Below are 23,594 nucleotides of genomic sequence, written 5' to 3'. Positions count from 1 at the left end.
CACATTGTGTGAAAGTTGAGAAGCACATCAAATAGTTGATAAGCATCTTCCAAAACTTTATTCCAAAAAGACATTAGCTCATAAAAAGTCTAGTTGTGTTTATGAATTCTTAGACCTTTACATTTACAAATCCCTCATATTAAACCCAGATAATAAAAAAACGCATCAGGTTATTTTGAAAGTGCCTGACTTTATGGATGACACTTCTCAGCCTGGAAGAATGAACAAAACAGCCAGTGCCAAACGGCTAACACAGGCATAGTTTCTGGGCTCTCTCTCTGAATTGTTCTCTTTTGTTTCATACCCTGTTGTCTTTATGGTTCACCGGTGCATAATAATTATACGAGGTAATGCACCTGATTTAAATTTGACCAGTCTGCCTTCCGAGTTGAGTTTCTGCATGAGTTTTAATGTTGCTGCTATATTTAGGTCACTCCATGGAACTCATACTGTGGCCATTTACATTTGTGCATTTCCAGTGCATGCTTGATCTCCTCCACTGTGTCAAAATGGTAACCCTTCAACTTTAATTCCATTTTTGGGAAAAATAAGAAGTCACAGGAAGGCAAATCTTCCAAATGATCACCAAAGACTGTGTTACTGTGGCCAATAAATCTTGCGTTTTCCTTGCCCTGGAGCCAGCCATAGGCTGTACAGTATATAAAGGACAGACCAACTCACAGTCATGTCACCCACTCATTTCTGGTTGTATTTTGAAGCCTCTGGTGTTTCATTTTGGCTGCTGCCACATTGTTTGTTTTTGTTTGTATTTTTTGAGCTAGAAGTTACCATATGTGGATCAGGTAATGCTAACAAGTCTTATTAATAATCTATACTGATAAACTGTATGGGTGCATTGCACAGACATACCTACCCACTAATTAATGGAGATGATAGTAAGAGACTCTTCTAAAAGAGTTAAATTCTGCAATTTTATTCAACAATACAACACAGCAAGTCATATTTCTCAGATAATTCCCTAAAAATGCTCCATAAGGCACCAACACCACAAACAAATGGGCAATGGTTAGAAGAAATAAGGCCTAGGAAAAAAAACCCACCTACCAAACAGTTGTGACAAAGAGTGATACCAACGCTGTTATGTGGAGCACTTTAATATGGGAGTCTGCATGAACTGATCTGCTCTTGGAACCAGCCTCGTGTACCTTGTGACGTTAAAATTTAAGTCTTGAAGAGTCTAAAACCATGGAATCAATTCAAATTACACACTGAATGCTGAAGATGGATGGCACTCTCCTGACTGCATGTTTCACATCATGCACTGCATTATGGGTAGGAGCTGTGGCCTTCACCACTAAAAGCTACGGTTTGGTCTGACGACAACAAACTCTGATCAGCAGCGTTGATCACTGGAGCACTAAGCGAGCAATCTAAAATTAGCACATAGACTGAAATTGGTCCAGGGGTGCATAGGAAGATGACCTTGAAGGTCACAATATTTTAACTGGTCCAGTCTTAGAATATTACAATCACACCTGGAATTGAATGCAACAAAAATAGGGTTGTACTTTACTGCTGGTTGTATAAATGTTTTCCATCGTTTTGATCCTGCTTTTCTGGGAATTACTCTCTCTCGCTCTCTCTCATTCCCTCTCTTTTTTTTAAAACATTTATTCTGCCTGACCTGCTGTTGCTTTTATCACAATCTCCCACATTTGTTTTTGTTTTTTGGGCAATTTGCAACGTATCGTTGTGCTATTTGTCAGTGTACTAAGTCTTGATGCTGGTTAGTAATTAAATACGGATCATAAAGTGCGTTATTAGCACAGGGGGGAGAAAAAACACAGTATGGCTACATTTGGATAACAGTGGGGCCTTTTGGTACAGTTAAGGCAGGATAAAAGCCTGCACCAAATCAGTCAACGTCAGTTAATAGCGAAGGGAAGTAATAAAGGCAAAGCTAAAAAATATGGAGGTGGAGGAGAGGATGAGTCTGTCTCTCTCTTTCTCTTTCGCACACACACTCACACACACACACACACGGGAACAGATACAGTGAACAAGCTGTCAGGTTCCTGGCTAAGTGGACTAAATTGTGTTGCAGCATAGACGAGGGAGAAACAAACAGAGAGTGAGAGGTAGAGAAAGAAAGAGGCAGTGGGGGTTGTGGCTGATTAAAGCACGGTGGAGCAGTTATTGAATTTACAGAGAAATTCTCCAGTGCCAAGAACACAAACAGCTACCAAGGGGATTGGTGCCATTCAGGGAACAAGTGCCACCATTCATATATCATGACTGGAGACACTGAGAAGATTCCAGTCTCACAGATTCAGATCTCACATGTGTCAGACATGATTGTAATATACCACTGTCCTGTCATTAAGTCTAATTTTGCCGTGTAAAAAGGAACATTTGCACCAACTCTGACATAGTTGCTAGCATTTTAACTTTGGTTATCGGACATCTTTATGACCGCAAACAAGTTGGACTCAACAGGAAAAGAAATAGCTTTTTGTACCTTTAAAGGGAAACACTGGTGCTACATTTTTCTTCTTGTCAGTAATCTCCATGACTCGTGGCTCCAAGCCTGACACACTCAGACATTCACTTTTTAAAAAGGGCTCACAGAAAAACAAGTTCAGTCACAAAAAGCTGAACAATCTCGTTTTTATTTATTTATTTATTATTTCTTCCAAAACTTGAACCTGTGGAAAATTTTCTGTATTCTTTTGTAGTAAAGCATCAATCCAAAGTCAAGAAGAATTCCTTCTTCTTTTGTACATTTTCCATGTCACCTTGAAAAATCTCCAATGGTGCATTGAGCAGGCAAACCACTGGGCTTCAAAACACCTGGTACCTTGAAATCTATATGACCTCCAGACTGTATAAAAAAATCTATGAATTCTCTTAGTGTGCCTAATATAATTTACACCCTGGATATTTTATGAAAGAAATTTTGCGAGTCAGGGCAATTGAAGCAGCAGGAAGGATCTCACTTGGAGCTGGACATAACAATCAAAGCTAACTGATCCATCATGTGCTGCTTCATGAAAGGAAAGCAGTGGTAACCTCCATAAAGCAGTGAGGCTGGGGGTTGTGAATGAAGAAAATGCATGCTAGGAGCCCTCTTCACACTCCTTTACCACTTTACTTGTGCAACACTTCTGAATCAACTGCTTCACTGGAGCACAGCTACAGGCCTGAGAAAGCCATATGTAAGACTTTCAAGTCCATCTAATGCTACACAGAACTGCAATTAAGATTAGTGTAATACCCTAAATAGACACAATTGCATATAAAGCAACAGTCTCTCTCCAAGCATGACTTAAGATGTTATGAAAGCTAACAGGACAAAAATGCATTTAGAGAAATAATTTGATATTTTGGGAAATGTGCTTATCCTTGCAAAGGCAGTGTCATGCCTGCAAACTCGTTGTAAAGCTAAAGCCAGCACTGTATAGATGGTTTAGCTTTTTATACAACAGAGGCAGGCGCATTGCTTGTTAAATTTATACCCAAAAGAAAATTTTAAAATAAATTTTTGTTTTTGAATTGCGAACTGTGTATATTGTCATAATTGAGACACGCGGTGCTGGCAGGCTACCCCTTACTCCCACATGAGCTTAACCAAAAGACATAAAACATGCAACATAGTTTGCATCTGTCCAAAGGTAATATAATCTGCTAATACACCACCTCCAAAGATTACTTATTAATTAGTTAAATCAATGAGTTAGAGTCAGGAGTATGTGCATCTCATCTACCCACTGCCCAGTTGGTCTGCACTCACACTGCACTTAACAATCCAGGCCTGAGTACACGTCTCAGATCTCAGCCCTCTCTCTCTTTGCACCCACACACAAGCTTTTGAGAAAAGTTTTTGTGTTTTTTTCTTGGAAGTCACAGTGATGTTCATAACATTATGCATTTTGTGGCTTAATGAGGGCATTTTCTGGAAGTAATGACATGCTGTCTTCTTACATAACTTACAGATTTTTTTTTAACAACCTAGCACCGCAGTTTTGACAGAGGCAGTTTTCTTCATTTTGAAGAAGCATTGGCGCTACAGGTGTGTACAAGGTTAGCAATCAGAGTACTGTATGCTATACCCAAGACCAACTAAATGCTTAACTGCTGAATGCTCACCCATGCTTTGGCCCTTTATGCAGCTACCAGTTAAATGAACTGGACTTTGGGGGTCAAACACTTGGAAACACCAGTGTTTTCCAGTGCTTTCAGTGTCCTGTCTTAAGTTTGTTTTCTGTTTGCCAAAACTAATAATATATCCACCATATGGACAAAAGTTTTGGAATTCAGGTGATTTCAGTCCCATTGGCACAAGTGTATTAAATCAAGCGCTTAGACATTTAGTCTGGCTTTACAAACAATCGTGAAAAAGTGAGTTGTTCTAAAAAGCTAACTAAGATACAGTTAATGTTCTCTACTCAATCAATAATAGTTCCAAAACTCCTCTGGCTTTAACATCAGCACATAAACCGTGCGCCCGGAGCTTCATGGCGTGGGTTTCAATTGCTGACAAGCTCCTGTAAGTATATTGTTTTGCTCGCCCAGTCCTTATTGTGTCCTTATAGTGTATCAAAGCTTACTATGGATGCCACTTGTTAACCAAGCCAGTTCGCTAGTGTTAGCACTAGCTTATCACCTCCACCCTCTCACACATGTATCTAGTTTTAAAAGACTAAGATGGCAAAGACCAAAACACCAGACTCTAGATTTCAAGACATGAATCCAAAAACTAATGTGTGAAATCAAGAGTAGCTTTCAGAAGGTAATGCACAAAACACAAGAGCTCAATTTGTCAACTTTATGCAACTCTCAGCAGGAAAACAAATATGTGTACATAAAATGTCAGACTACACCTGTACAAGTCAATACTCTGCTCATTTTGATATGTGGGTTCAAATGACTAGGGTACAAGTGAAACATTGGTAAAGTAATTTGATTCTGTGTCTTCCAGGTGTTCTGGTAAAACTCTTATAAGCATATGAAAGAAAGAATAAACATACAAAAACTTTCATTAGTTTTACAGGATGATTGCATTCTGCCCAGCAAAAATCAGGTTTAGACTGACAAAGCACCGTTATGTAGCACTGATTCAGTTTAAGGAAGGCCCCTAAGTCATCCTGCATCTGAGTCAGCACTGCTGGAGTTTGAGAAATATGGTCCAACTAAGGGAGCTGCTGCAGAATGTGTGACCCCTTCATATGGTCATATACATATTCATAAGTTTTTGATTTATTTTTCATACTAGTCTTCAAAGCATCCCAAATGTCCCTCTGTGAATCTCACTTTCTCCTCTACGCCTGCCTGTCTGCTTAATTTATCTGGAATACATTAAATTCAACATTTCAGACATTTATTAATGTCTCTGTTAGGAGTAAAGTATGGCTCTGCTTTCTCAGCTTGGAAGTTTTGCTTCCTGATTCACTTTTTTCTGCTTCTTGTTTGGAACCCTTACAAACTTACTTTCCCAGTGCTAGCTTGCATAATGATCTGGTAATTGATTTAGAATCTTCTCTCCCTTTTCACCCTTTTCTCTGTCTTGTGTTCTGTATTTGTGAATGGTAGGGATGGCCTCCTCATCTTCAGCTCTCCCAGCATTTCTCCCATTAGATTACACATCTGTTGGTCATCAGCACATTATTCTGCAGCATATCTGCCCTCTCCTGCTATTGTCTGACAAATCGTTGTGCCAGTTGCAGTAGTTTTGCTGGTGCTAGTGATTTGCTCGGTTTAGTTTGCTCCACGTATCTTTTGCTCTGATCCAGTTTTTTTCTCTGTTTAGACCTGCCCGGCATGGGTCAAGCTTCCAACCTTTGGCTCCACTCCACACTCATACTCCCTCAGCCATTAGTCAATTCTGTCTTCCTTTCTGCCTGCCTGCCAGCTCTGCCCGTCCTGCTCTCCATTCCTGAGCCATCCCAGCCTGTTAGCTCCATCTCCAATGATGCATCTTGTCCTCACCCAACTACTTAAGTATTCTCATTAAAATCCTGTTTTGAATCATAGCCAAACAGAGTCAGTTTATCTTGCTTTTTATGTCCAGAAATACTTATTCAACATAACACTTATGATTTAAGTAAATATGTTAAAAAACAAACAAACAAACTGGCTGAGATATGATGAATAACTATAGGACGCATCCTTTTGGCCCTGAAAGCTGCATGGCTCCATGGATGGAAATGTTAGTCAATTCACCTTTTAGTTGGATTTCAATTAAATCTTGGTCAGACAGAGGATAAACATCGCTGAGCATCATTCAATAATTTAATGGAATTAATTCATCTTTTTTTTAAACAAGCAAAAAGTGAAACGTGCAAATCTGTCTGTTAACTCAGACTGAACTCAGTGACTGCATTCATCTGATATTTTATTAGCAAAAGAAACCCATAATAAGTGGGGTTTTGCTCTTTCTTGATTGCATGTGTTGAATGTATTTATTATTCTAATAATCATTATTATTATTATACATCAGGTCACCATAACTAATTATTTAACATAAGTGAAATCAGGAAACAGTTAAAACGGGAACAACTTACATTTTTACATTATTACCCTTATATTGAAACACTAACACAACATTGTGTCCAGGCAGCCATGGCTGTTAGAGGTTTCTGGCACAAATTCACCTGCTGCCAATGTGCTCAGTAGATGATGAAGAGGATGAAGTTGTTCTTTATACTTCTTTTAAGATTAGGCTTAAAACTTTCCTTTATACTAAAGCATATAGTTAGGGCTGGATCAGGTGACCCTGAATCTCCCCTTAGTTATGCTGCAATAGGTGTAGGCTGCTGGGGGACTTCCATGATATAAAGTCACCTTTCTCACTCACTATGTGTTAACAGACCTCAGAATCACACTTGATATTAATCTCTGTCTCTCTTCCACAGCATGTCTTTTATCCTGTCTTCCTTCTCTCATCCCAACCGGTCGCAGCAGATGGCCCCGCTCCTCCCTGAGCCTGGTTCTGCCGGAGGTTTCTTCCTGTTAAAAGGGAGTTTTTCCTTCCCACTGTCGCCAAAGTGCTTGCTCATAGGGGGTCATATGATTGTTGGTTTTTTTCTCTGTATGTATTATTGTAGGGTTTACCTTACAATATAAAGTGCCTTGACACCACTGTTCTTTATGCCAGGCTTACACTGTGCGATTTTTGGCCCATTTTGAGCTGCGCACGCGTAAACACATAAACGTCGGTGAAAAAGACAGAGTAGCACAGCAGTGCAGCATGTGATCTGGACACAAGTGATGGAGGCACTTGTAGAACTTTGGAAAGCTCATCCGAGCCTTTTCGATGTGGCCTCACAAAATTATCACGACCACAACAACCGTGAAAATAGTTGGATTTACATTGCTGCTCAATCACAGCTGCCTGATCAATGTTTTTCATTAGCATTTTAGCAAAGTTGATGGTGGTGATGGTGCGCATCTGTGTGAGTGAGAGACAGAGAGGGAGAGCGAGTGACAGATTTTCTGTTATAACCTTCATTTTATGGACGCACAGAGTGAGCATTCAGGTCGCATCAGAGCATCGGGCCATATAGTGTGAGACCCTGCATCGTGACCTGCGAACTTATAACCCCTGCGAGTCAATCGTACAGTTTGAGCAGAAGCTGAATAACGTGACTGAAAAAATCGCACAGTGTATGCCCAGCATTAGATTTGGCGCTATATAAATAAAATTGAATTGAACTGAATTGAATTGAATTGAACTTCAAGTGTTGCTGGAACTCTAATCACAGTTCTTGGTCCCCGACTTTTTCCCACCAGGAGGCTAACCTTTATGGTTTTGAGAGTATCCTCTGGTGAAACACTACATTTCTGTGATTCTCTCAGTTGGGTCTAGATGACAATAACAATAATACTACTAAAATGACTCTTGGTATAATGTTAGTGGGAGGTCAGCATTGTGCGTGTTAGCTGCCCAGCGTGACTGCATTCATGTGATATTTTATTAGAAAATGAAACCTATAACAGTGGGTTTTTGCTCTTTCCTGAGTGCATGTGGTTAATTTATTATTTTATTTAGTTGAATAACCTGTGCAAAGATATTCTGCACAGTCAATAAATCTCGGGTAAAAAACACAAGAAATTCATGCTATTTGTGCTAAAAAGACCTCATAAACCTGCACCTGTGTTCTCTGATCTACACTATCTACTTTCTTATTCACTTTTTTTTTTTTACACCTTTAAACTGCGTCTCTATCCCACTGCTTTACACTTCCAGTTTTAGATTTCATTGGCTCTGGCTTCTTCTGTTTTTATTGCATCTCTTGTCTTTTTTCACATGCCACTTGGGGATCAAAAGACAGTGTATGTGATTGAGTTACCTACTTCTCATAACAGCTCATTGTCAGCCAGCCACTCACTGCTGACAAGTATCCACTACAAATAAAATGCACATGCTAATTCAGCTCCCCAACTGCAATGTCAAATTATCTTTACATCTCTCATGTAGTATGTGATCCTATTATGATCCCCTTTGTGCCGATACAACTCACGGAGGTGTCTTTGTGCTGAGAGGAGGCGTGATTTCTTTGATAGAACAGTGAATGGGCAGGGGAGATGATGGGTAATAAAATCCAGGAGCAAAATAGAAGTTATAGGGGAGGGGTGAAATTATATAAAGGTGAAGTGGAGCATGACCTTGTTATGAAAAACTGCTGTTAAGATGCAAGAGAGGTGTACCACAGAGGGCCTGAGCGCTCAAAAGGTGATGGTATACTCAGCTGTAAAGCAAGAGGAAACAGTTGAGGAGAGGCAGCGAATGGTGGTGGTAGAAAAATTAAGGGAAATTCGCATTCCATTTCATTTTCATTACACATGCCAAGTCTTTATTCGAGTCTTGGAACAAAAAGCCAGGTTTATTAGAACCTCATTTCAGAAGCTTTCTGTGTCTAGAGACTTATTTATCAAACAGATCCGATAGACTGTAATGCCCAGTTTGCATGTAATCAGTGAAGTGTGTCTAAGATTGGATGCAAACAACAGGAGGAATTTTAATACGTTTGGTTGGTGGAACATTTTGCAGCATTTACTAAGAGGGAGGCAATCTGCGAGGGTCTGATTTTCTGGGAACGATTTCAGCCACTGCTTATGTAACGGACAGCTGTTCTCAGGTGGAGATTATTTATAATAATAGTTCTTTAAAAGGGAATAGTTTTCCGACATTTCCATCAACATCACATACAAAATATATGTTCTTTACTTTCTGAGCAGATCCTGTATTGAAGAAAATCGTGCACATGTATCAGTACTTATCATTATACATGAAGTCATACTGCACACATACTGATAGAGAAGCTCGTCATTTGAACAGCAGATTCTTCAAACCCTGAGCAAACAAATGTGTTCTCCACGGTAATAAAAAGCAAGGGTGAAGACAGGCATCCTGTTACGCAGGACTGCAGGTAGGGAACCTTCAAAACTCAAACATTTGTTACATTTTCATATTAGACCAAACTTGTGTGTAAGATCCATGAAAGGTCCATGTATTCAGTGGCATCCCACCCCTTTATAGGACCTCTATTCCGCATGCCAGTTTTGCACTTTGTATTTTGTATGACTGAAAGAAAAAAGCTCTCTTCTTCAGCGCAGAAGCAATCGTGTAAATCTAGTTGTGAATCTACAGTGGTCTGACTCCACAGACTGCAGTTTTTACGACTTCATTTTCAGATTAGTTTCCTCAGGAGCTTTTTGTTATTATGTTACAAAGACCCTCTTCTTCAGTATTAGATCATAAATAACAGGCTTATCACTGATAATCAGAACAGTTGGTCCTCTGCTTTTGCACACAGTGTTGATAAGTCTCCATCCTTCCATCCATCCACAATATTTTCACCTGTGAGCACCATGAGTGCAGCAGGGGAAAAAGAATTAAAAATGTGCTGAAGTGAATGAAAAATGCTCAGTCAGGTTTTTCACTTAATCAAGTGCGCATGTTTTAACTGTTCCTGAAATGAGATCTAAGTACACTCAGGGTGCTTTCAGCTATTGTGGTCACTCAAAACCTTTTTCATTCACTCAGGCCTACACTCAAATGGTGCGTTTGCTTTATTTTTTATTTTTTGCTTTGCTTTAATATATTTTGCTGTTTTTATTATCTTAAGGCATCATAAACCTACACAGGTTTTTATGTTTTTATCTTCTGTGTTAAGCACATTGACTTTGCAGTGAAATGCACTATTAAAATAAAATTGCCATTGCCTTTTGTAATAGGCTAAATGTGTAGCTAAAGTCAGCTTAATTACTGTCATTTTAATCAGCACATCTAAGAAGTAAATGCATCGTACTTGGATTGTATGCGGTGCATTAATCTTTACCGTTCTTTGAGCTCAACTCCATCTTTCAATCCGGTCAGACAGCCCAACACAACACTATTGTTATCCTAACAGTCACATTCAAACTATTTCCAAGCTGCTGCTCTACGCTGCATCGAAGATGACGGCACAACCACAATATTGTGTGACAAATTTACCATGACTTGACAAATAAGTAAAAAAACAGTGGCAGTGCTGTGATTTTAAATTTACATTCTAAATTACCACTCAGAGGAAGTTAGGTCATTCACATCTATGTCAGAGAGTTCATCCTGATAGCTGAGAAAAAGGCATCACTGTAACTTTTGTAATGAGGTCAGTGCTTTTGTGAATTGCAAGAGAAAAGCAGTTGTGGATGATAGTTTCAATAGAGGCACAGTACACGCCACAAGGTCACAAGTAAAAAATGAAACTCAGGATATCTTTACTATCTTTACTATCTTTACTAAACAAACTCCAGGTTTAGTTAAAGCATGTATGTTTTTGTAGGTTGATGTAAATGCAGTAAATGCAGCGTCATCATTTGGCCATGATGACGTTTAACCGTCAGTTAAACTATGCACACTTTGAACTGAAGAACTGCTTCATTTCACTTTCAAAAAAATTGTTAAAAAATGTGTCTAAATGTCTGTGAACTGAATGTGAGTTTTCACATTTAAAAGAACTGACTGTTGGTGTACACAAACTCCACACAAATACTCGCACGTGTTTGGAAGCTCTGACATGGCGGGATGAAGCATGCGCTGCATTACCATGAGGACTGCACTAGAGTGGTTTCCTAGTCTGTGTGTTAGCACAAACACCATTATCTCAAAGGCAAAAATGTCCCAGCTGGACTCTGTTCACTTTGCTTTGTAAAGCAGGCCACCAAACAGCCAAATGGATCCTGTTATACAAGGTGATTACCAGTAGCTATTTTTATGTTTAATTGCCTCGCAGTGTTATACTGGAATCGTTTTTTTTAAAGACTGCAAAGTAGGTATGGCTTCATAAAATGTTTCTATTATTTTTCAAGTTTAATTTTCCTGTTTCTTACCTTTGCCTGTTACTTCTCTTTATAATTGCACATTGTTAAGTGTTTTAGGAGTGTTTCCTGGAGCTGCATTTAAATTTCAAATCAGGGCTCTAAAACTTCTCCCTCGCATGTGGATAGTCGCTTATAATAACCTTTTTTTGTGTCAGTGGCCATGACAACGGGACAAGTCAGTCAGGGCCCTCGTGGCTACCAGGCAGCAAATTGAGAGCCATAAGTGGCTCGACTGCTGAGGGCAAGAGCGCATTTGTGATTATTACAAAGGTCACCCTTAAACACAGGAAGGCCCTGTGTTAAACTTCCTGAACTTGGGTTTATGTAAACACAAATGCACGAAACATATGCACTGACACACTTACTTTACTTACATAAAAAGAACAGATATTCTACAGAGGTTGGAAAGAAATTTACTGGACTGCACTGGATCCTAGAGGTGCCTCTTCAAGACATTCAAAGATGTCCAGTCGCTTTCTTTTCCAGCCTCCTAAGACCTGGAAAAGAAAGCAACTGGACTTCTGTAACCTAATTCAGGCTGTGTGGCTTTAATCACAGATGAAGCAGGTAAAGGGGCCCAGATAGTGACGGTTCACCAAACCATCTTCAACACCAACATGATGCTAAAATGAAAAATGGAATAAAGGACTATAGAAAGAGGCAGACAAATATAGAAAGATGCAAAAAGATGGTGGTGCTGGTTAGGTGAGTCACTACTTAGATTAAGACAACTCAACTAAATCCCAGTTGTCTCTCGACAACATAAAAGTGGCAGCACAAGAGTCTTTGTTTCGGTGGTGTGAGGGACTCATTCTTTTAATTGTCCGCACCTCATTACGAAGTCATAAAGGCCACGATGCCATGCTAAACCGGGACCGATAACATAGTAAATATTGTACCTGCTAAATTCCTGTCAACATGTTGGCACGCTCATATATTTTTGCCTCCTGCTGCTCTCCTTCTGTCACAAACTGCCCTGCCTGCACTCTTTTCTTCACCTCCCTAGTGTACTGTCCATTGCTTTGGATGGCTGAGTCCAGGTTTTTAAGGTAAGTCGTAATTTTGATAGTTTAAAAAAAACTTTTTTTTAATTGAGTTTAACTTTTACTTCAAAGGGCCTTTCCATTTCATCATCAACTGTATAACACTCTGAACTGGTGATCAATTTTGTAAATTTTTTATAGATCACAGGTACATGCAATAAATTCATGTATACATATTAAGTATTAATGTATAAGAATTTCAGAGATGTGCTCAGTAGTCATTTTTACTGTTTAAATTTATAGCTAACCCAGGGACTGAAGTGTTGTCGATACATGCCCAGTGATTGTAATTTATACTTTTAATCGTCTCCGTCCTTTTCTTTCCCCACATGCCACTGCCATTCTTGTTCATAGCCTGGTCACTTCCCGGATCGATTACTGCAACTCTCTTCTTTTTGGTCTTAGTCAAAAATCCATCCATAAGCTTCAACGTGTGTCCAGAACTCTGCTGCCCGTATTATCACCAGGACCCCTTCTATGCACCACGTCACCCCTGCTCAGCAGCAGCTTCACTGGCTTCCGGTTAAATACCGCATCAATTTCAAGATACTTTTGTACACATTCAAGGCTATCCATCATTTCTCGCCTTCATACCTCTCTGACCTGGTTCACATCACCATTCCTTCTCGGTGTCTCAGATCCTCCTCCTCTCTTTCTCTTTCCGTCCCTTCCCCCCGGCTTGCCACCATGGGGCGCAGGGCTTTCTGTTGCTCTGCCCCCCGTCTTTGGAACTCCCTTCCTCCTGAGATAAGAAACACCACTTCCCTCCCTCTTTTTAAGTCCAGACTCAAAACTCACCTGTTCACAATAGCCTATTCCACATAAACTTTCCCATCCTGCTACTTTAATTTATTTTATTTATTTACTCAACGTTTTATCCTTATTATTTTGTAAACTGTTATGTTTGTTGTTGTTATTGCTTGTGTACAGTGTTCTTGAATGGTTTAAAAGGCGCTTTCTTAAATAAAACTTAGAACTTAATAGCTCTAACTGGCATAAAGTGATTTTTGATATATAAATACACCACATGGAATTGATTTTTCCAGGGGTCATTTGCTGCTTGTTCTAGTGTAAATGTACTGTAACTTTATACCAAAGCCAGTTAAACCCCTCAGCCTGTTTTATAAGCAAGAATCAATGTGGTAAACGACACCATCTCAACGATTCTCAGACATATACGAGCACCCCTTAGTGAAGGACGTTTTTCTTATGTCTTTGGTTTATAAGAGGGAAAATCGGAAAGGGAAAAGTAACTGTGACTACAATAAATCCACATTGCTATAAGACAGATTGTTTTTGGCTTTTCAGGCATTCATACTTCTCACCCTGTTATCTCTACTTCACTGCAGGCATACATGTGTTGTTTGCGATATGCAATCTTAGCTGGAGTAGTGTGTGAAAATGGTGTCAAATATTTGGGTTTCTGTAACGGAAGATGTTGTGATTTATGACTGAATCCGAATACGGCTTGTAAAGAAGATCGTGCTTATGGTTTTTGTTTTTTCTATGAGTCACTGATTGTTATCACAAACAAAATCATACTGAATATGCTGCACTTGTCTTGCACTCCTGATATGCCTGCTATTTTCTCTGTGGGTGTTAGATGTTATAAGATAATGTATTACTCTATTTGTTCTTCTGGAGAATACTCGGTGCCTATAAATTATTCGGATCCAGACAACAAAACACACACATTTCCTGGGAAATAATTCATAAGTTCACACCCATGAGAGAGACACACAGAGCAGGGTTATTTTTGGAAAGCTCTGGCCATGCATAAGCGCTGTCCACTAGTAATTGCATCATATAGGTACGTCATCAGGAACAGGGTAGTGCGGTGTAAGGAAGGTATTGCAGCAGAAAGCGATGCTCGGCCCAAGGCTGTGTGCTGCAGTGTAATGGACAACGTTAAAGTGTTTAGTGTACTCACTGCACTGGTGGTGCCATCTGTGTCTGTTAGCCTCTGGTGCAGGTCAAACCAGACCGTCTGCAAGGAGAAGCACAACAACAGCAGCAGCAACATGTCAATCTACAAGACCAACGACAGCAACTACTACTACTACAACTTGAAGCACACATTAGCAGCTCACAATGAGAGGATTTTCTGGACATGCTGCAGAGACGGGCACAGAAGGAGGACATGTATTTTACAGATTACGTTTTGTAGAGAACGAGGGAGGAGGAATCGGAGAGAAGCACTGAGAGAAGCAGACATGAAAGATGTAAACATGGAAGACTGAAATCCCAAATCTTGTTGACCATCACGAGGAAGAAGATAGACGTGAAAGCATTTAGGAGAGTTGTTGTTTCCTCTACAAAAGTTGCTAACCTTCTGGTTCCTTAGTTAGGAAGTTGTGCACGGTACTTTTTCTTTCTTTACATTTTGAATTTTACACATAAGGAAATAAAAGAAGATCTCTCACTTCTAGCTCTCTGACACTGAACATTCTTTAGCATGAACTCTAGTTATGCGCTTTAAATAATTTTAAAAGATAAAAAAATCTGTTTTTAAGCTTGAAAGCAGAGTTTAGTTTCTGATCAAACAGTTTTAGGGACGTCCTGCAGCTTCCTGTGTCAGAGACTACTGAGCCTGAAGTAGGACAAAAAAAAAGGGTTACCAGTCAAAAATTCAACACACGCTGAGCATCTGAATATTCAAGAAGAAGAAATGCAAACAAAGAGCAGAATTGTGTTTTACAGTGTAGCCCTAGCAAGAACTGGTAATAATCCCCTAGGCCCTCAGCTATCTTTTAAAATTTCCACCTGAACAACACCCCCGACCGGAGCGGCTGCATGACTATAAAGCCAAAATGAACATCCTTGGGCTCTATGGATGAGAGATACTTGGGAGAGCCTCAGTTCGCACCAGGAAGCCAAAATGAAATCTGTACAACTCTGGCAAAAAAATTATTATTTTTTTTTTTTATTTCTACCCAATCACAACTGTGAAAGAGAAAATACATAACCTCGTAACAATGAGCCACTGACACCTCTTTAAACTTTTTCTCATCCTGTTCATTTTAAAAAGGCCAAAAAACCAAAAGACCATACTTTAGATAATGGGCATTGCTCTTATGAGACAGCCATGCTTCAGGGGAGGGGTTTAGCAGAAGGTCAATTAAGTGAAAGGTACGATTAAATTAAGTTCAAATATATCCTTCAGGCAAGACAGTAGCAAAGCCAGGTGGCACAATAGTATAGTGACTGTGTGCAAAGATGGCACAACATTGATTTTCAGTTTTCCCCTCCACTTTCACTGCCTGTGAGCCAGCGTTATATAAACCCGCTCTAATAAATCACAGTAAGCGCTGCAGGTGTCTGTCACCAAGGTGACTGATGACTAGCACTGTTTGAATAGTGTCTGTGGAGCTCCGAGGGCAACCGAGACTTTTACCAAACTCAGCAGGATCACGGCGTCCGGCACAGTGGGCAGGTGACACGCAGACACTCACACATACCAAATCCTAGGATGAATGATTTAAACCTAATGTGACACAGTATGGTCACAGCTGGACTGAAATGAAAGGTGCCGTGTGTTGTTGGCTGATCAGTACATAAAAGACTCACTGCCTGCTATTTTCCTTACTGCACATGCTACACTGAAAGACATTTTTGTGAAACAGCTTTGTTTACCCATTGCTAGTTTCTTAAAAGTGCTTTACAAAGCAGCAGTACTAATGGCATGCATTCCATTAAACCTGCATTAACATTTGTTTTCAGCAACGCAAGCTCACTAACAAGCTCTTCTCACAATGCTAATGTGTTACTGCTTCACAAAACTGATATAGCTAACATGTTAGCATTCACTTGAGTTGTGCGTCTGCCTGCTTAGCAAATTAAAGTCAAATATTCAGCCCTTTGTTTATCCTCACTAATGTTCTGTTTGAACTGCGCTATATTTTGTCAGATAAGATTAGATTATGCATTTACAAATCAAATCAGCTGCTTTCTTTCACACCCTGCATCACTTGGAAGATGTTTTCAGTAAAAAACTGCCAAATAATGGTTTAAAAAAGGTTTAAAATAATATTAACTTTGTTATGTTTGGAAAATCTTAAGAAATATAGGAAAGATGCATGCTCAATCATCCAGGTAGGGAAATCCCAGGAAGTTTCGTCACTCATTCCTGTGACTTATTCAGGTTCAGGTCACTGGAGGTTTCCTCAAAATTTGCATAAAGAGCAAAATTAGCACCACTGACCAACTGAACAGCTCTGTTTCGTGATCATTAGTATGCAAACTGTTATGACCATTGATCAGTGGCCATGAGAATCATTCACAGAGAGTTGGGGAATGGCAGCAATCACAGCATTGTAAAATGGCTAAAGATATGAAACCTGCAGTTAGCTAAGACTGAAGAAGTCATCTTTGAGGAGTGAAGAAAAGTTTCTCCAACTGATTCCATCAGCTCAGTTGTCTGCTTGGGCTTCTATTGGTCATTTACATGTTGTTGCTTCTATCAGGGAAACAGGAGAGGGTAAATTCTGACATACTTTTTTATTGGTGAAATCTTGCAGTAATGCATCTGAGATAGATCCATAATAGATCCATATTTTGTAATATATCTATATTATGGCTAAAGCACTTTCTGGATGGATGCAAACTGCATTTCGTTGCCTTGTACTTGTGACATGTGCAATGATAATAAAGTTAAATTCCATTCTATTCTATTCTAGATGTTGTGCCAGATGAACTCCTTTCAGCCTTAGCTCATGCATGTGATCCTTGGTTGCTACAAAACTACTGATCTTCAAGTTGAATAGGAAAAACACAAAAGTACAAATTTTAAGCTTAATGCATTTCCCCAAAATATACTTAAGATAAGATATAATTACCTTTATGTTTTAGTACGCAGGGGAAATCACGATTCAGAGTATATGTTTGATTGTAATTGAAATAAAGTCGTTTTAGTGGAAATATTGTAAACACCTCGCTGTCTATTTAATTAGCAAAAAGTTTGCAGCACTGGTTACCTTTTACATGTCTTGCAGTTAATGAGCAACGTCAGCTGACATCTAGAGTCACGTTTGTGTTAAATATAAAAGTCAGGGTATGATTTCCATTCTTTTCTATGCACATATTGTACACAGTCAAAGAAAATTTGGTTATCTGTGGTATATATACTATGTGGACAACCACACCTATATATCTTTCAATTCAGGTGATTTCAGTCCTGTTGTTGCAGGTGTAAAAAATCAAGCACCTAGCCATGCAGTTTGACTTTACAAACATTTATGAAAAACTGAGTTGTCCTAAAAAGCTCGTAGTGATTTAAAACCAGATTTAAATTTTTCAGAGATCATGTTAAAATCAAGGTGGGCTTGCAGCTGTAAGTAGACCACTTTCTCCAAAACTTTAGAGGGAAAAGGAAGCTTTGAGATTGGCCTGTAATTGGAAAGAACAGTTGGGTTGAGGTTATGTTTTTTAAGAAGAGGCTGAACTACAGCTTGTTTAAAGCATGATGGGACGGAGCTGGTAGCAAAGGACGTATTAATTAATCTCAGGACAAAAAGCCCAACAGTATTAAAAGTGTTTTTAAGCAAGCTTGGGGGGAGACAATCAGAGGGGCAGTGTGATGATCTTAGATCTGATCATATACATTTAATACAGGTTTTAATAGACACTTTTCAAAACACAGCCTATGCCTGATTCTCATACCTGCATTAGTTTACTCATAATTAGGGATGGGTATCGTTTAGGTTTTATCCGATACCGGTGCCAAATCAGTACTTTTGAAACGGTGCTGGTGCTTAAACGGTGCTCAAACCGGTGTTTAAAGAATGGAGAACACAAACTTTGTCCAAAAACCTCTCATGTTTTTATTTTTAGTGGTCTCTTTTTTTCTGCAAAATGATAGCACCATATATGGTGCTATCATTTCATAATCAGGCCCCATCTTATCTTAATGACCTTGTAGTCATTAAGATAAGATGGTGTTTATATGTTGTTATAACAACATATAAACATCATCTGTGCAAAGATTTATGTTTTTAAAGTGAAACAGTGAAAAATTATAGCGCTGTCAATACATGAATATCCAGACGTTGTACAAAAATGTCCAATTCTTGCACACAATTGGACACCATGCCAGTTGAGTTTTTTAGGTATTTAAGAGCAGTCATTAATTAATTTTATTAACATGCCTAAAAATGCTTTTTTTTTTTTTTTTTTTTAAATGCATTTTTGAAGAATTAACCACACATTTACATGGTAATGGGCCTTTTATGCCATGGAGCGCTTAATTGGCCTCTGGCCCTTTAAACTCTGAGGGGCTGTAACTTTGGTTTCTTTTGGTCAATTTGCATGATTGACACCTCTTTTTAATTGTTTGAGCCAATAGAGTCACAGTAAGGATGCCACGTTCACGTTACGTCAACCAATCAGACGTTGTAATGCCAAAACCCACGTGGGCCCAAATTTACTGCATGTGACGTCTGTCCAGTCACGTGTCTATAGGTGGGTCAAAATGGAGGTTGTTGACAGAAAACGACTCTGATGCGGCTAGGTAGGCGTGGTAACTGCTGATAATCACATGGCTACCGACTACCGGCGAAAATAACGGAGGAAATCTGGAAGGTAAGCCAATTTCTGTCTTAGTGCATTTGCGCTGCTGTGTGTTTTTGTGGTCTTCTTTTGCGGCTCATTCAGTGAATTTGGGTCAGTGTGGTGAAACTTGGTGTTTGGAATTGGTGATAGCTCTGGAAGATAACCAGCCTATCTTTGGCTGGTTACATGAAGTCTGGAGAATTTCTGGTTCGCCTTGTTTGTTTAGCAGACTTGTGCGCATTTGCATAACTGCTCGTTTAATCATGGCTTGTTTTCGTTGAGTTTGGTGGTTGTAGAAATGGTTTAAATGACATTTTAGCTGAGATTCAGAGGTTTCTGTGGATACCACACATGTCTAGACTTATATTTCTCACCCCGTGTTATAACCGATTAAACCTGATCTCCTCCTTTTTGCTGGCGGTACCGGGAGCGTGGGGCTTAAAGCACTTGTTGCAGGCTGCTGAGTTTGCATCTTTTGCTGTGAAGTACAGCCAGACTTTTGACCGCTTGCCTTGGGCATTTTTAATCTGTAGCGCTGCTCTAAAAGAACTACGTATCTGGGCCCGCCTACTATCCTTGTAAAGGTAAAATGATTGGCTAGAATCCAAAGTGTATGACATCTCAAGAAAAAAAAAAAAGCACCGAAATAAAGCACCGAAATGTGCGCTGCTTTTTGGTCTGGTTACTACCGTTTATGTCAGAACGGTACCCATCCCTACTCATAATGTTGAAATTGTGGGGAAAAAACCAGATCAGCAAATCTGAGCAAATCTGTAGCTGCCAGCTGTCCTCTAGGCTTCTGCAAAACCTGTGTCTCTGAACTGGACCTCAACAGTGTTTGTGGTCTCATAAGCTCTCCTGTGAATTTTAGTTTGCATACTTGGATTGTTCAAATATATTATGCTAAATATGGACAGATTTTTCCACAATGGATATGATAGTAAGAGTTAGTAAACCGCTATTAAAGTCTCCCTCTACAGCCTGTTGTTTCTTAGATTCAGCAATGAAACTGAATTTAAAACAAAACATAGATGACATTCTGTCGCCTCAGCAACCACCAAGATCCCACTGCCTACAGACATTCAGTAACTCTCATTGGATAGTGTCAATAAATATCTTTCACTAAATATGAAAGTTTTCTACCTATACTAGTTTACATCATGAAAGAAGTTATTATGCATGAGAATCTCTAGAATGTCGAATACTTTCCACTAAACAGTCATCTTCTACTTTGGTTAGGTTTTTTTAACAACCATTTAAAAAAACATGTTTTGCTTTTGTTTTATTTTTTACTGCAATTCCTGTAGAGTAGTTTTTATAGTGTTAATTCAGTATGTGCTACAAAATAAAAGCCTTTCCTTTACAGTAGGTTTTTTAGGCATTTTATTTTGAATTGGTCCAATCATGGCACTTCAAAGGAACAGCACATCAAAGGAACAGCCCGTGATGTCACAGTGCACATTCTACTGGCAAATCCCTTAAATAGGGGAGACATTCAACCAACTTTAGTGGATCTCGGATGGCAGAAACACAAAACAACCTGGTTGTTAAAACACAGATAAGGCAGACGCAGAGAAACACAGACGCAAACGCTGACGCATTTACAATGGCAGAAGCACAAACGGAAATGGTCATCACACCAAAAATAACAATCTTGCAAAGGCCAAAACCTGAGCTTGAAAAATCCGGAAGACCAAATCCTGAAAAGTCTCCTATGGCACAACCACAAAAGGAAATGGTTGTGAAACCAAAGAAACAAAAAAAGCAAAAACAGAAAAGAGTGGCTGAAGAACCAAGAAGACCAATTACTCGGGCATATGCCCGGGCTCTTCTTGAAGCTCAAAACAACATGGGTGATGGAGCAAACCCGAAAAATGAAGGAATGCAAGAAGACACTGCAGCCACTTCTGAAAGGGAAAACCCTGAATCCCTCACCATTTCAAATGCAAAGGAGGACATGGATATGGCGAGAGAGGGAAATGTGAAGAACCCCAGCAGACCAAACCCTGGGCCTAATGGAGGGACTTGGCAATATCACCCCAGTCCCACATTTAGACCCCATCAGGGCAGTGTCCAGTTTAATCCATGGCACGAGATTGCTGCTCTCAGACAGCAACTGGAAGCCTCCCAATACCATCAGAATGCCCTTTACTGGAACATGGTAGCTGCAAACAAGAGGGCCTCTTATCACCAGTTTCAGGTGAACAAACTTCATGCACAAATGCATGAGAACAAGAGAAGTCATGAGGAAACAATTAAAGACCTCATAGAGCAGCTGGAGGAGGCTTCTAGTAATAAGCCCAATGACATCAGTGAGACAGGGGCTCTCACAAATGACAGTGAAGCAATTGTCAAACTGGATGAGGTAATGGTTACCCTGCAGGAACAAATCAGCCACCATACCACAGAGCAGTGTGTGGAGTCTGCCACTCCAACCACAGAGGCTTCACACACAGACTCTGTAGGACTGATGTCCTCTAAGGAGGCTGACTTTGAGGTCCAATGTAGAATTCAGAAAGAGCAGATTGAGATGCTCCAGAAACAGCTCCTAGCAGCTCAAAATCAGCTCAAAGAACAGGCCATTAAACATAGGCAGGAGCAGGAGACACTCAACGCAGAAATTAGTGACCTCAAATCCCAGCTCTGCTCCAACAAATCCCTTCATGATTTGAAGGTTGAGACTCTTGAGCGAGAGCTGGAAGAAGCCAAAGCTTCCTCACTTAAAATCCCACAGCAGCAAAAAGAACAAAATTCCACCGCTGCAAATGAAATGCATAAATGTGAGCCTCTGAAAGGAAAAGACACTGGAGAACAGGAGAAGATGGAAAAAGAGGACTCACTGCCATCTACTGCAATGTCTCTGCAGGAGCCTCTGGAAGAAAAAGGCACCACAGAACAACAGAAGATAGAAAAAGAAGAGTCAGCTGCATTCTCTGTACAGGAATCTTCGCAAAGACCACGAGAAGAACAGAAAATGCTCACTGCCAAGGTGGCTGAACTCGAGACTGAAGTTAAGAGCCTGCCGGAGATACTGCCAATTAAGGAGAAGAAGAAGAAGAAGAAGAAGAAGAAGAAGCAGGACAGCCTGCGTCTCCAATTTCACCTAATTGGTCTCAACATCACGTCCTAAAAATCATATTTATATACAACTAAATTGTCAGTGAACATTTGAACCCCACTCGGTCGAGACAGAAGGCCACCCCTTTCTGAGCCCGGTTCTGTCAGAGGTTTCTCCCTATTAAGAGGGAGTTTTTCCTCTCCACTGTCGCCAAGTGCTTGCTCATAGGGGATTTGGGGGCTTTTTTTTAACACCAACCACTGATAAGCTCACTGACATCAAATTTAGGACTCAGCAAATATGGAAATGGATGATTCGTCATCAAGTGAGGAATCATCCATTTAAAACATATTTGCTGAGTCATATTTAGTTGTATATAAATATGATTTCAGCGGTACTAAGGCCAATCACAGACTAATTTGGACAATTGTGAAAAAAATAAATTGGAAAAATTGAAAAAAAAAATAGTTGTGTCATTGTTTCATATAGATTTCAAATAACATACTGATGGGTTTAGATTTTATTATTGTCATTTGTATTAGGAAATATTTAACCATATATGCTTAGAGGTGTATAATCGATTGTGTAGTGATAGGGTGTGTGATCCTTAGGAGTCTGCAAAGGCTTTGTGTGCATTCCAGAGTGCTCTGGCATTCACACCCACATCCTGGGAGCATGGGAGAGGTTGTACCTTCTCTTAGTGTTTTAAGAGAAGTGTTTACACTAAGAGAAGTGTTTATCCTACCATAAACATATGTATGTCTGTTTTAGTGTAAGTGCCTTTTGTTTAGATGAACTGCTGGACTTCCAGACCAGCAGGTTTAGGGAAGTCATGGGGTCACATCTTGACATCAGTCAGCATAGAAAACAAATGCCATAAATGTCATCAATTAGGCTGGAATAATTTGCTTGTAGTGGGCTGTATTGTAAGTGCTTTACATTTCAGCATGACATCCTGTATGTGTCCAACATTGAGGACATTCTAAGAAAAGCTGGTCATTTTCTTAGAATGGTGCTAAAGATAAAAACAAAACAAAACCAAACTTTCATACGAAATCTTTATTCTGCAATAAGGGGCATTAAAAACCTAATAATGTTATCATTGAAAATATTAAAATGTGAAGTAATCATCATTTTTGCACAAAATCAAAATAATCTGTTTATGCAGTACCAGGTGCTGTAATCTTTTCCACTCTGTTATGCTCAATCGCTGCATCTTCATGTAAGACATGTTTGTTTGTGTGATCTTTAAAGCTGTTCTTCTAAAAAGTTATGCAATCTAGGATTTGGAATGCTGATTGCTTCAAGCTGCAGCAAGATGTATTTTTGATACATTCAGCCGTGAGTATTTTATACTGTTATTATTCCTGTTAAGAGTATCTGGAATATGCACTTCTTACAGTGGCCATGTTACACAGTACCCTGCTCAAATGTAGGTAATGTTAGACATGATTCTCCTGGAATTAGACCTCAGCACTGTTAAAGTTGACTTACTGACCCGTTGCTGTGTCAATAAAAGTGCAAAAACTAAGAGTGCTTCTGGTGTCTTGCTTTAAGATAAAGTCCCATATTTTTTGTAGCTTTTTGAACAGATGGTGTCTTATTCTAAGCAATTTTTTCTA

General features: G+C 39.5%; 1 protein-coding gene across 2 annotated transcripts in view; it reads right to left on the bottom strand.

The window, feature by feature from the left end:
• The window catches only part of necab2 (N-terminal EF-hand calcium binding protein 2), a 157,171-nt gene that overhangs the window by 22,182 nt on the left and 111,395 nt on the right, over window positions 1-23,594 (bottom strand). For both annotated transcript variants that reach the window (XM_039614492.1, XM_031734289.2), the window contains one exon: window positions 14,299-14,355. In XM_039614492.1, coding sequence (XP_039470426.1) covers window positions 14,299-14,355 — 57 coding nt within the window. The remainder of the gene's footprint in view (window positions 1-14,298; window positions 14,356-23,594) is intronic.

Source organism: Oreochromis aureus, linkage group 7, assembly GCF_013358895.1.
Source record: "Oreochromis aureus strain Israel breed Guangdong linkage group 7, ZZ_aureus, whole genome shotgun sequence".
NCBI classification, from domain to species: domain Eukaryota; kingdom Metazoa; phylum Chordata; class Actinopteri; order Cichliformes; family Cichlidae; genus Oreochromis; species Oreochromis aureus.
This window is presented reverse-complemented; position numbering and strand designations above follow the sequence as displayed.